Source organism: Marmota flaviventris, chromosome X, assembly GCF_047511675.1.
Source record: "Marmota flaviventris isolate mMarFla1 chromosome X, mMarFla1.hap1, whole genome shotgun sequence".
In the NCBI taxonomy this organism is placed as follows: domain Eukaryota; kingdom Metazoa; phylum Chordata; class Mammalia; order Rodentia; family Sciuridae; genus Marmota; species Marmota flaviventris.
The window spans coordinates 47,165,919-47,179,203 of NC_092518.1; the positions used below are offsets into that span (position 1 = coordinate 47,165,919).

General features: G+C 39.1%; 1 protein-coding gene across 1 annotated transcript; it reads left to right on the plus strand.

Annotated features, from left to right (window-relative positions):
- Window positions 1–1,345: 1,345 nt before the first annotated feature.
- Foxr2 (forkhead box R2) lies at window positions 1,346–2,296 on the plus strand. The gene has a single exon (XM_027924835.2). The coding sequence runs from the start codon at window positions 1,346–1,348 to the stop codon at window positions 2,294–2,296; it is 951 nt and encodes a 316-aa protein (XP_027780636.2).
- Window positions 2,297–13,285: the final 10,989 nt, after the last annotated feature.

The following is a 13,285-nucleotide window of genomic DNA, read 5'->3' on the forward strand; positions in this document are numbered from 1 at the left end:
TAGTCTTCTTTTGTGTTGTATGATTTTTATTCTGTAAAGGGAGAATAGTAACAGTAATCACTCCAATAATGAGTTTAATGAGTTTAATTCCTCCTTTAAGAATAATAAATTTAATCACAGAGTATTTAGAACATTCAATAAAGCATTAACAGCTGATATCATTTTTATTATTAATTTTATATTGATGCAGTAGACAGGCCATTCTGGCAGCCTGTATGGAGGATCAGTTTTGAATAGATTAGAATCAGAGAGTGGAGAAACCATAGGAAAATTAGTGTGCCCCTTTAGTAGCTTCCATTGGCATGTGCTGCATACCTCTGTGATATAGTCCTGTGTAATGGTTTTAGTGAAATCAAACACTTTATGGATGGATTTTATGTAGACTGGACTAAATGAAACCTTCTCATCTTGTTTCTTAAAAAATTTATTTGGCATAAACATACTAGAAAGATGAGCTCTGGAGCTTCCAGGACCTTGCATGGCATGGCTAACCATTGAACCTGCTATCTTCAAAGTATATTTCAAAACTCATTTCCTGAGAAGGTAATCTGGAGAAAGGGAAACCAATTGTTTCTCAGTAGATGATTGAAGATAACAACAAGGTTGGGTTCTAGCATGGGTTTGAGACTAATAGGGGCTATCTTCTGATAGTTACCATTGTATTCTAAAACTCAGGTTACATATATCGCTGCCTATTTTATGTTGAATGTGATCAGCAGGCAATGGGTATCATGAAAGGATAAGAAAACCAGGCTGTGGTCCTACCTATTTAGGTATTTGTTCCAAAATATCCTGTAAATATCTGTTCTCATACCTATAGGAATACAAATTATGTTAGTTTACAGGTCTGTCAGAAAAATTTACTGAGGTCATTTATGTAAAAACATTTGAAAAAATTCAAAGATACTTTAAAAAATGAAATGACTGTTACTTGTATCTGTCCTTTTATTAAATGAATCCAGCAAGAGTTGGAAGATAGGCCAAATAATCACCTGATATGCAAGCTACCCTAGTTTTCATATAATTCAAAGTTTCTTGGTCTGCCTTTGGGGAACTCCTGCTTCCAGTGAAAGCTCGGGAAATACACTTGGGTCTTTTTCCTGTTAAGATGTTCTTTTAAATTATTTCCCTGTGTTAATCTCTGTTCCAGAAAGCTGAGGTTTCTCCAAGTCTGACCACTGATGAGTGAGGCATTGGTATCCCTTTTTCCAGTACTTCTGGAAGACCCACTCATAAACTCCCTGGATAAGAAAGACACATCAGTGCCCCAACCAAAGTTTTGAGACGTGCCTGAGAGACCTATGTCCATTCGGTAGTTCTTCCTCCACCTATTTCTACACTAAAGATGGACCTAAAGCTAAAAAATCCTGACTTCTGGTACAGTCTTCATGGACATGTTCCAGGACTTCTGGACTGGGACATGGGGAATGAGTTCTTCTTGCCTTGTACCACAGACCAGAGCCCTTTAGCTGAGCAGAACCTTGTTAAATACAAAATACGAGTAATGAAGCCCCCAGAAGTACCCCAGGAGTGGAAACCTGGTCCTGATGAAGATACTCCTCAGTCTGAACCCAACTTGTGGATGTGGGTAAACCCCAACATTGTGTGCCCTCTCAGCAGCCAGGAGGCCCCAAAGCCCAATAGTAAGGATCTGATAAGCATGGCTTCTTCCCCTCAGGCACCCACAAAAGATGAAGAGTCTAACTTCTCAGAGGCTCAGGGAGTGTTGGAGTCCCTGCCACTTTCCTCCAATGAGCAGTCTCCCCAACAGAAGCACCTCCTCTCTTCCCCAAGTGACTGTGAGCTCACAGAAGAGGAAGCTGAGGAACAAAAGGACAAGTCTTCTGAGGCCCTCATGGTCCTTAACAAAAGAGACTGCTTCCAGAAGCCAAAGCTGTGGCAAGCTAACAACCAGGAAAGGAAATCCTGGCCACGGCCCCCACTCAATTATAGCCATCTCATTGCCCTAGCATTAAGAAACAGCCCTCCGTGTGGTCTTAATGTGCAACAGATCTACAATTTCACTCGACAGCATTTCCCCTTTTTCTGGACAGCTCCAGATGGCTGGAAAAACACCATTCGCCACAACCTCTGCTTCCTAGGCAGCTTTGAAAAGGTGCCAGTCACTGTTCAGGATGAGGCTGATTCAAAACCTCGCTCTTGCCTCTGGAGGCTCACCGAGGAAGGACACCGCCACTTTAAGGAGAATACTCGTCTCTTAGCCTTTGCTCGAAGAGAGAGCATCCAACACTGCATGAGCCAACCAGATTTGATGCCCTCCCTCTTTGACCTTTGAACAACTGCTCCCTTTCTGGAACACTGCCCTCCTTTCTGTGCCTACCCATGTTCTGATTGACCCTTTATTAATCCCTCAGCCTACCCTGCCTGATTGCCAAGTTGGTCTTTAGCTAGTATTACAAATCTGGTGTTAAATAAGGTGAGAGGTAGGTTCAGAGGAGGTGGGACTTCAGTCTAGGTGGGAAATCATTGAAGATTTCATCAGGGTAGTGGCAGTTGTTCTATACCTTGAATAGAGGCAGGAAATCCCAGAAACAATGGCATGGAAGCTAAGGAAAGAAGGGAATATTTTTGTGGGAGAAAGGAATTCTGTTTACTTCCCTGTTCAGAGCTGTTTCAGAAAGCTGAGGTTTCTCTAAGTCTGATCTCTGATCAGTGAGATATCTATGCCCCTTTTTCCAGTACTTCTGGCAGGCCTACTGCTGAGCTCTCTAGACGCGATATACTACATCAAACAATGCACCAACAGAAGTTTCGAGAAATGCCTGAGAGACTTCTGACCTTTTGGATGTCTTCCTTCACCTATCCCTACACTAAAGCCCCAAAGCTTAAAATCTTGTGACTTTTGATACAGTTTTCATGGTCAGGTCCCAGAGTCACTGTATGCTCACACATGAAAGAAAATGGTGGCCTATAAAGTGTAAAATATATGATGGACCCAGACTGTGGGCAACCTTGAGTACCTCATGAAGATTTCTATACATATAAAAAGAATTGGGCCTAACGTTTAGTCACTTTTTAAGTGAGCCATTTTATTCTTCAGATCCTTACTTTTCTCTTTCTGGTCTTGGTCTGCTCATCCTTGTTCTATTTTCATCCAGTTCCAGTACTGACAACTAATTACAAGCAGCTACTTTTTGTTTGAATATTGAAAAACCTTGAATTGCTGCTGTATTAACTCCCAAGCTTTTTGATGACAACGCTTGGTTTCCTCATTCTTTCATTCACCAAACCTACATTGAGAAAATGCCAATATGTCAAGGTCCACCTTAGGTGCTAAGGATTAAAAAAATGATAAATATTAGTGGGAGATAGATAATTCTTATGTAGATGTGATGAAACGTGAAGTTGTCATGGAGAGGAGAGATTGTTCCTGGGAAACATAAAAAGCATCAAAAAGAAAACATTTTTGAGCTAGTTTCCAAGAATAAATAGGGATTTGTTGAGCAGATAAACAGGAGAAAGGACATTACAGGGGCAATAGTGTTAACAAAGTGAATGGGGTGTTTGGGGGAATGATAAGTTCAGTGCAGTTTAGTTACATTAAGGCCAAGAATGGCTGTAAGAAAAGTAGCCACAAGACATTTTATGTACCACTTGGGTGTTTAGACTTTCTTCGTGGGCTTTGGGGAATCAAGAGATATGAGTGATGTGTTACAAAAGAACAAAAACAAAACAAATGTTTCAGTATTTGGTTTTCTAATTTCAAAATTTGTATTTTTGTACAAATAAGCTTTTGTAAAAAATAAAAATGACTTTGTTTTCTATGTTTATTTATTATTAAACAAATATATACTAACTAAAATCTAGAAAATTGATTTTAAGTTTCCATTTAGTTGCAAAAGTTTCAATAATGGGGATACAAAAATGTCTGTTAAATACAAAAACAATTCAATATTTAAACAATTGACTGATTACATTTCTAATGATTTACTGTAGCTGATATGCAACCATTTAGGTTGTATTTCAAAAGCAAGATATTCAAACAATTCTTTCAAAAGCATAATTATAAATGCTACATCTGTATCATAGTTGTTCTGTCCAAATTTATAGAATGTTTTGGGATTAATAAACTTACTGTGTTTACAAGTAGTCAATGTTTGCTGATCATTTTCTTCCCAAATTAACTTATAAGAAAAAGCCTAAAAATAACAAATAAAAAAAGAAAAAAGAGACTATTCTGAAATTAATGAAACTATATTTATTTATAGCAAACCATGTTTCTAATATATCTACTCTGTAAACTTTCCAAAGAAGTCAAACTTTCATTTTCAGAACTGAACCTGAATTTTTCTGCTGCAACTTCACAACTTTGAGCATTGAATCCCTTTGTTTAGTTTTTTTTTTTCCACCATTCTTCTTTTTGCTCTTGTTGCTTGGAAAAAGCAGTCATTGGATCATTTCTTCCAGTCATCTCTGATGATTCAAGTGAAGGACAGTCTTCCTTTGGAGGAAGTTTTTGCTCCTGCTTTTCCTTCTTTCCACTATCCTCACTAGGATACTGTAAAACTACAGTTTTTTATAGCTCTTCCTCATTCATTGATGACACCATTGCTTGCTCTGGCATTACTAATCTTTCCATTGGAAGCTTCAAAACAGATTGTAGAAGGGAACATATTCACCACTCACCACATGAATAAAATCTTTGTAAATCTCAGTAATTACTTTGAAGATTGGCAGAATGGTATATAGCTGATAGTCTTTTGCTTGCACTGGCATTCTTGTCAGTGAGTTTGTGTTTTTTAAAATCCTGCATTTATTTGGACCTTTATAAAGGTTAAGCAGAATGAAAAAATAATAATATGCTTGGCATAGAATTATGTTTTAAACTAATATTATTATCCATTGATCCCACACTGGGGTTGGCATTTGTAACATCAATTTGAGAACTCCCCTGGATAAGTCAGTTAAGTAACACATTTTCATGCCTCTTTTCTCCTAGTAAGAGATTTCATCCTCTTTCACTGTAACTGTATAAGGATTTCTTTTTTTTTTTTAATCCATGGCCAAATTCTGGTTTTTTTTTAATTTTTATTGTTGGTTGTTCAAAACATTACATAGTTCTTGATATATCATATTTCACACTTTGATTCAAGTGGGTTATGAACTCCCTGTATAAGGATTTCTGTTAAACTTTGTTATGTCTTCTGAATCCCACAATTCTGTATCATCAGGCAAATTGGTTTTGAACATTATCTCTGCTACCAAGTATGCTTCAAAATGCTGTATGTGGGGAGTTTGAAGGAGCTTTGAAATCAGGCAGCTCCTTTTCTCCAATTTCCTTGTCAGTTTTAGTAATTAAAAACAAACAAACAAACAAACTTTTGCCCTCTGGTCGCCCATCACCCTTACCCAGGTAACTGTTATGATACTCTGCCAAAGCAAGATTCTTCTATGGATTTGAGCTCACTTTTCAGGTTCTTTAATACTGACTTCTTTAGGGAGGCAGTGGAGAGGGCAACAGCAACTCATAGGGCCATTGGGCTGGCATGTGCTGGGACCATGGAGTTGGAGTCTCAAATGGCTGTAGGAGCAAATTTGGGGTCTGAAATGACAGAGTAAGGTTCAGGAGGGGCAGCAGGGTTGGTGTGGATTTCAAGAAGGAATGAGGAGACATGAAAGGTTTGTTCAAGGTGGGAAGGACGGGCAGGACTGGATTGGTGCGCTGAAGCCCTGACTTCCTCTTCCTTGGCAGTGATGGGGCTGCCCAGTCATGTATTGCTGGTGGGGTAGGTGGAGGATGCTAATGAAAGCATTTTCTGAGATATAACTTAACTCCACCTCCTCACTCTTGCACCCTTTTATGGCAGCCTATGTCAGCTCTCAGTGTCTGGTGGTCACCACTCAGAGTGAGGCTGAGGCAACTTTTGATCACATTGTAACAGTGGTCCACTTTATGCTTTGAATATAAACGTTGCTGTTCTGCTACAGCAACTTATTTTTTAAATATTATTTTTTTTAGTTGTAATTGGACACAATAGCTTTATTTTATTTATTTATTTTTATGTGGTGCTGAAGATTGAACCCAGGGCCTCGCATGTGCTAGGCAAGTGCTCTACCGCTGAGCCACAATCCCAGCCCCCTACTGCAACTTATTTTTATTTTTTATTTTTTTTTTTTTTTTTTTTTTTTTTTTTTTTTTATTGGTTGTTAAAAACATTATAAAGCTCTTGACATATCATATTTCATACATTAGATTCAAGTTGGTTATGAACTCCCAATTTTACCCCAAATACAGATTGCAGAATCACATCAGTTACACACCCACGTTTTTACATATTGCCATACTAGTGACTGTTGCATTCTGCTACCTATCCTATCCTCTACCATCCCCCCTCCCTCCCCTCCCATCTTCTCTCTCTACCCCATCCACTGTAATTCGTATCTCTCCTTGTTTATTTTCCCATTCCCCTCACAACCTCTTATATGTAATTTTGTATAACAATGAGGGTCTCCCTCCATTACCATGCAATTTCCCTTTTCTCTCCCTTTCCATCCCACCTCATCTATCTGTTTAATGTTAATCTTTTCTTCCTGCTCTTCCTCCCTGCTCTGTTCTTAGTTGCTCTCATTATATCAAAGAAGACATTTGGTATTTGTTTTTTAGGGATTGGCTAGCTTCACTAAGCATAATCTGCTCTAGTGCCATCCATTTCCCTGCAAATTCTATGATTTTGTCATTTTTTAGTGCTGCGTAATACTCCATGGTGTATAAATGCCACATTTTTTTTATCCATTCATCTATTGAAGGGCATCTGGGTTGGTTCCACAGTCTAGCAATTGTGAATTGTGCTGCTATGAACATCGATGTAGCAGTATCCCTGTAGTACGCTCTTTTAAGGTCTTCGGGGAAAAGTCCAAGAAGGGCAATAGCTGGGTCAAATGGTGGTTCCATTCCCAGCTTTCCCAGGAATCTCCATACTGATTTCCAGATTGGCCGCACCAGTTTGCAGTCCCACCAGCAATGTACAAGAGTACCCTTTTCCCCACATCCTCTCCAGCACTTGTTGTTGTTTGACTTCATAGTGGCTGCCAATCTTACTGGAGTGAGATGGTATCTTAGGGTGGTTTTGATTTGCATTTCTCTGACTGCTAGAGATGGTGAGCATTTTTTCATGTACTTGTTGATTGATTGTATGTCCTCCTCTGAGAAGTGTCTGTTCAGGTCTTTGGCCCATTTGTTGATTGGGTTATTTGTTTTCTTATTGTCTAATTTTTTGAGTTCTTTGTATACTCTGGATATTAGGGCTCTATCTGAAGTGTGAGGAGTAAAAATTTGTTCCCATGATGTAGGCTCCCTATTTACCTCTTTTATTGTTTCTCTTGCTGAGAGAAAACTTTTCAATTTAAGTAAGTCCCATTTGTTGATTTTTGTTATCAACTTTTGTGCTATGGGTGTCCTATTAAGGAATTTGGAGCCCGACCCTACAATATGTAGATCGTAGCCAACTTTTTCTTCTATCAGACTCAGAGTCTCTGATTTGATATCTAGCTCCTTGATCCACTTTGAGTTAACTTTTGTGCATGGCGAGAGGAGGGGATTCAGTTTCATTTTGTTGCATATGGATTTCCAGTTTTCCCAGCACCATTTGTTGAAGATGCTATCCTCCCTCCATTGCATGCTTTTAGCTCCTTTATCAAATATAAGATAGTTGTAGCTTTGTGGATTAGTCTCTGTGTCCTCTATTCTGTACCATTGGTCCACCCTCCTGTTTTGGTACCAGTACCATGCTGTTTTTGTTACTATTGCTCTGTAATATAGTTTTAGGTCTGGTATCGCTATACCGCCTGATTCGCACTTCCTACTTAGAATTGCTTTTGCTATTCTGGGTCTTTTATTCTTCCATATGAATTTCATGATTGCTTTATCCATTTCTACAAGAAATGCCGTTGGGATTTTGATTGGCATTGCATTAAACCTATAGAGAACTTTTGGTAATATCGCCATTTTGATGATGTTAGTTCTGCCTATCCATGAACAGGGTATATTTTTCCATCTTCTAAGATCTTCTTCTACTTCTCTTTTTAGGGTTTTGTAGTTTTCATTATATAAATCTTTCACCTCTTTTGTTAGGTTGATTCCCAAGTATTTTATTTTTTTTGAGGATATTGTGAATGGAGTGTTTTTCCTCATTTCCGTTTCAGAAGTTTTGTCGCTGATATACAGAAATGCCTTTGATTTATGCGTGTTGATTTTATATCCTGCCACTTTGCTGAATTCATTTATTAGTTCTAGTAGTTTTTTTGTAGACCCTTTTGGGTCTTCTAGGTATAGAATCATGTCATCTGCAAATAGTGATAATTTAAGTTCTTCCTTTCCTATTTTTATGCCTTTAATTTCTTTCGTCTGTCTAATTGCTCTGGCCAGTGTTTCGAGAACAATATTGAATAGAAGTGGTGATAGAGGGCATCCCTGTCTTGTTCCAGATTTTAGGGGGAATGCCTTCAATTTTTCTCCATTGAGAATGATGCTAGCCTGAGGCTTAGCATAGATAGCTTTTACAATGTCGAGGTAAGTTCCTGTTATCCCTATTTTTTCTAATGTTTTGAACATAAAGGGATGCTGTACTTTGTCGAATGCTTTTTCTGCGTCTATTGAGATGATCATATGGTTCTTATTTTTAAGTCTATTGATGTGGTGAATAACATTTATTGATTTCCGTATATTGAACCATCCTTGCATCCCAGGGATGAATCCTACTTGATCATGGTGCACAATTTTTTTGATGTGCCTTTGTATCCGATTCGCCAGAATTTTATTGAGAATTTTTGCATCTAGGTTCATCAGAGATATTGGTCTGTAGTTTTCTTTCTTTGAGGTGTCTTTGTCTGGTTTCGGAATCAGGGTGATGTTGGCCTCATAGAATGAATTTGGCAGAGCTCCTTCTTTTTCTATTTCCTGAAATAACTTGAAAAGTATTGGCATTAATTCTTCCTTAAAGGTTTTGTAAAACTCTGCTGTATACCCATCCGGTCCCGGGCTTTTCTTGGTTGGAAGTCTGTTGATTGCTTCTTCTATTTCATCTATTGTTATTGGTCTGTTTAAGTTGTGAGTATCCTCCTGACTCAGTCTGGGTAAATCGTATGACTTAAGGAATTTATCGATGTCTTCACTATCTTCTATTTTATTGGAATATAGGTTTTCAAAATAATTTCTAATTGTCTTCTGTATTTCTGTAGTGTCTGTTGTGATATTGCCTTTTCCATCCCGTATGTTAGTGATTTGAGTTCTCTCTCTTCTTCTCTTCGTTAGCATGGCTAAAGGTCTGTCGATCTTATTTATTTTTTCAAAGAACCAACTTTTAGTTCTGTTAATTTTTTCAATAGTTTCTTTTGTTTCAATTTCGTTGATTTCCGCTCTGATTTTGATTATTTCTTGCCTTCTGCTACATTTGCTGTTGTTTTGCTCTTCCTTTTCTAGGGCTTTGAGGTGAAGTGTGAGCTCATTTATTTGTTGGTTTTTCCTTTTTTTGAGGAATGACCTCCAAGCGATGAATTTCCCTCTTAAAACTGCTTTCATTGTGTCCCATAGATTCCGATATGTTGTGTCTGTATTTTCATTTATCTCTAAGAATTTTCTGATTTCTTCCTTTATGTCTTCGGTAACCCATTGATCATTCAGTAACATATTGTTCATTTTCCATGTGATGTAGGATTTTTCCTTCCTTCTTTTATCATTGATTTCCAGTTTCATTCCATTATGATCAGATAAAATGCATGGTATTATCTCCACCCCTGTATATTTACTGAGGGTTGCCCTATGGCATAATATATGGTCTATTTTTGAGGAGGATCCATGTGCTGCTGAGTAAAAAGTATATCCACTTGATGATGGTTGATATATTCTATATATGTCAGTTAAGTCTAGGTTGTTGATTGTGATATTGAGTTCTATAGTTTCTTTATTCAGCTTTTGTTTGGAGGATCTGTCCAATTGTGAGAGAGGTGTGTTGAAGTCACCCATAATTATTGTGTTGTGGTCTATTTGATTCTTGAACTTGAGGAGAATTTGTTTTATGAACGTCGCAGCACCATTATTTGGTGCATAAATATTGATAATTGTTATGTCTTGTTGGTGAATGGTTCCTTTTAACAGTATATAATGTCCTTCCTTATCCCTTTTGATTAATTTAGTCTTGAAGTCAATTTTATTCGATATGAGGATGGCCACCCCTGCTTGCTTACGAGGACCGTGTGCGTGGTATATTTTTTCCCAACCTTTCACCTTCAGCCTGTGTATGTCTTTTCCAATTAGATGTGTCTCCTGGAGGCAGCATATTGTTGGATTTGTTTTTTTAATCCATGTTACCAGCCTATGTCGCTTTATTGGAGAGTTTAAGCCATTAATGTTTAGAGTTACTATTGATATATGGTTTGTACTTCCAGCCATGTTTGATTATTTATCTTCTTCTTTTTTTTTTTTTAATTTAGTTTGTTTCTCCATGGTTAGCTTTCCCCCCGCCCTCTGTCTTTATAGAGGCACTTCCCACTGATGGTTTTGGTTATTGTTTTTCATTTCTTCCTCGTGTAGTGTTTTGCTCAAGATGCTTTGCAATGCTGGTTTTCTGGCTGCAAATTCTTTTAGCTTTTGTTTATCATGAAAGATTTTTATTTCGTTATCGTACCTGAAGCTTAATTTTGCTGGATACAGAATTCTTGGTTGGCATCCATTGTCTTTCAGTGTTTGAAATACGTTGTTCCAGGATCTTCTCGCTTTCAGCGTCTGTGATGAAAAATCCGTTGTTAACCTTATTGGTTTACCCCTGAATGTAATCTGCCTCCTTTCTCTTGTAGCTTTTAGTATTTTCTCTTTGTTCTGTATATTGGATATCTTCATAACAATGTGTCTTGGCGTTGGTCTACTGTGATTTTGTGTGCTCGGTGTCCTGTATGCATCTACAATTTGTATATCCGTTTCCTTTTTTATTTCTGGAAAGTTTTCTGTAATTATTTCTTTCAGCAGGTTACTCATTCCCTTGGTTTGAATCTCTGTACCTTCTTCTATCCCAATGACTCGTAGGTTTGGTTTCTTTATGTTATCCCATATCTCTTGGATGTTTTTTTCGTGGTTTTTAACCAGCCTTTCTGAGTTGGCTAGGCTCTTTTCAAGATGATATATTTTGTCTTCATTATCTGATGTTCTGGCTTCTACTTGCTCCACTCTGTTAGTGATACTCTCAATTGAGTTTTTAATTTGGTTTATCGTTTCCTTCATTTCTAGAATTATTGTTTGGTTTTTTTTTATAATCTCAATCTCCTGATAAAGATGCTTAACTTCTTCTTTTATCTGTCTATGTAATTCATTTTCAAAGTGTTCTTTCACTGTTTGAATTTGCTGTCTCGTATCTTCTTTAAGGTTCCATTCCATCTGTCTAAGGTATTCCTTGAGTTCTTTATATGACCATTTTTCTGCTGACTCTAGGTCCTCCTGAATATTTAGGCTGTCCTTCATTGTTTGTACTACTTTTCTTCCTTGCTTTTTTATGCTGCTCATGTTTCTTCTTGTTCTGTTTGACTGCTGAGTTACTGTTTACTCTTGTAGATTTATTTGATGCTTGAGAGGAAAGATATTAGAAGGGAAGGGAAGAAGTCACTAAAGAGAATGAGAGTAGGCAGGTAGAATTCAGGGAAGGGGGAATAAGAAAATTGAAAAGAAATTAAAAGACAAAAGAAACAAGAATAACAAAGATTAGATAATAAAGAAAGAAAGGAAAGATGAAAAAAAAATTTTTTAAGAAAAATAATAGTGATAATAAAAAATTAAAATTAAAATTAAAAAAAAAATAATAATAAAATAAAAAAAAATAAAAAAAAAATAGAAACATTGAAAAAAGTTAAAGAACAACAACAAATAAAAATTGAAAATGAAAGAAAAAGAAGAGAAAAAAAGAAAGAAAAAAAAACAAAAAAGAAAAAGAAAAAAAAATGATAATAATAATAATAAATGCAGTCCTAGAGTTCTATTAACTTCTCTTCCAGTAGGTGGCGCTGTGCCCACTGGGCCAAGCTTCTCCTCTCAACAGGTGGGAACCATTCACTGTGCAGCCGCTCTTTCTCCTAGACTGGGCGGGTCTCCAATCCTGAGTGTCTAGGGCCTTGTCTTGTGTTTCCTCAAGCCAGGCCGTGCTCACCTGTGGCGCTCACCACAATACTGGCTACACGCCAGGCCTGCTGCTCCTGGGAGCCCTGTTTTCATGAACACCTGGGCTCACTCTCCCTGTTTGCCTCCCTCAGACCCTAAGTTTGTAGAGCTTGGGGCTGAGATCCCCCAGCGAATTTGCTTGCCCTCCTGTAGCCACGCCCCCGGTAGCTGGTGCAAGAGACCTCAGTTGTCAGCACTGGTGGGAGCGGTAGCCGGGAGTTCCGCGCCGCGAGTCCCACGCTACTCCTGATTCCCTCGGTCTGGTTATTGCGTTCACAGGAGAGCTGGGAGTGGCCCTTAAGTTTTCCCTGCTGTGTGGAGAGAGATGACTAGGGGATTACACACCTGTCGCGCTGGTTTCAATGCAGTTATCTCCTCCGCCCGTGACGCCGTTTCTCTGCCATGGTGATATCCCATGCAAATGGTGACCGTTTGTTCCCTTTGCCAGGTGACCAATGCAACGGGTGGGTCCTGACTGTCTCTCCCAATCCCCGTTTCAGTCCTGTGGCCACTGCTTATGAAGGCTCGGTTGGCTTTTACCTCTGTAAGTTCCTACGGGCTGGCCAATTATTTCAGCGGGATCGTTAGTGCTGAGTCACCGGAAGCAGGCGAACCGGAGCTTAATTGCTTACGATTCGGGCTCTGTGTGTGTGTTCTGAGGGGCCCAGCCTGTACACCCCAGATCCACGTCAGCTCAGCATTGCCTAGTGATCCTGAGCAAACAGCATTTAGACAGTTTACGGCTCCCTATGCCCGCGCAGTTGAAGATGTCAGAGACTTGATCTCTCTGCGCCTGCCACCATGTTACATCTCCTCAATGCTATTCATGTTGCCCTTACAGCTTCCTGGTATAAGCAAGTTCTTGGGATTATACAAACTGCTGCTTCTGTTTCCAGTCCAGATTTCTAGAAATGAAACCCTGCCGCTGTCGCTGTCTCTGGGCCACGCTTGTCTGCGACCGTAGCAGAGCCGCCCTGGCTTCCGCAGCTCTTCAGCCCTGTGCCCAGCCCCAGGGGCCCAAGCGGCTGCCGCCGCGGCTCTCCGTCCCCCTCCTCCGGAGCACGGGTCCCCTGGCAGGGGGGTGCAGAACGACCCCAGAGCAGGCTCTGCCCGAAGGTGCAGCGG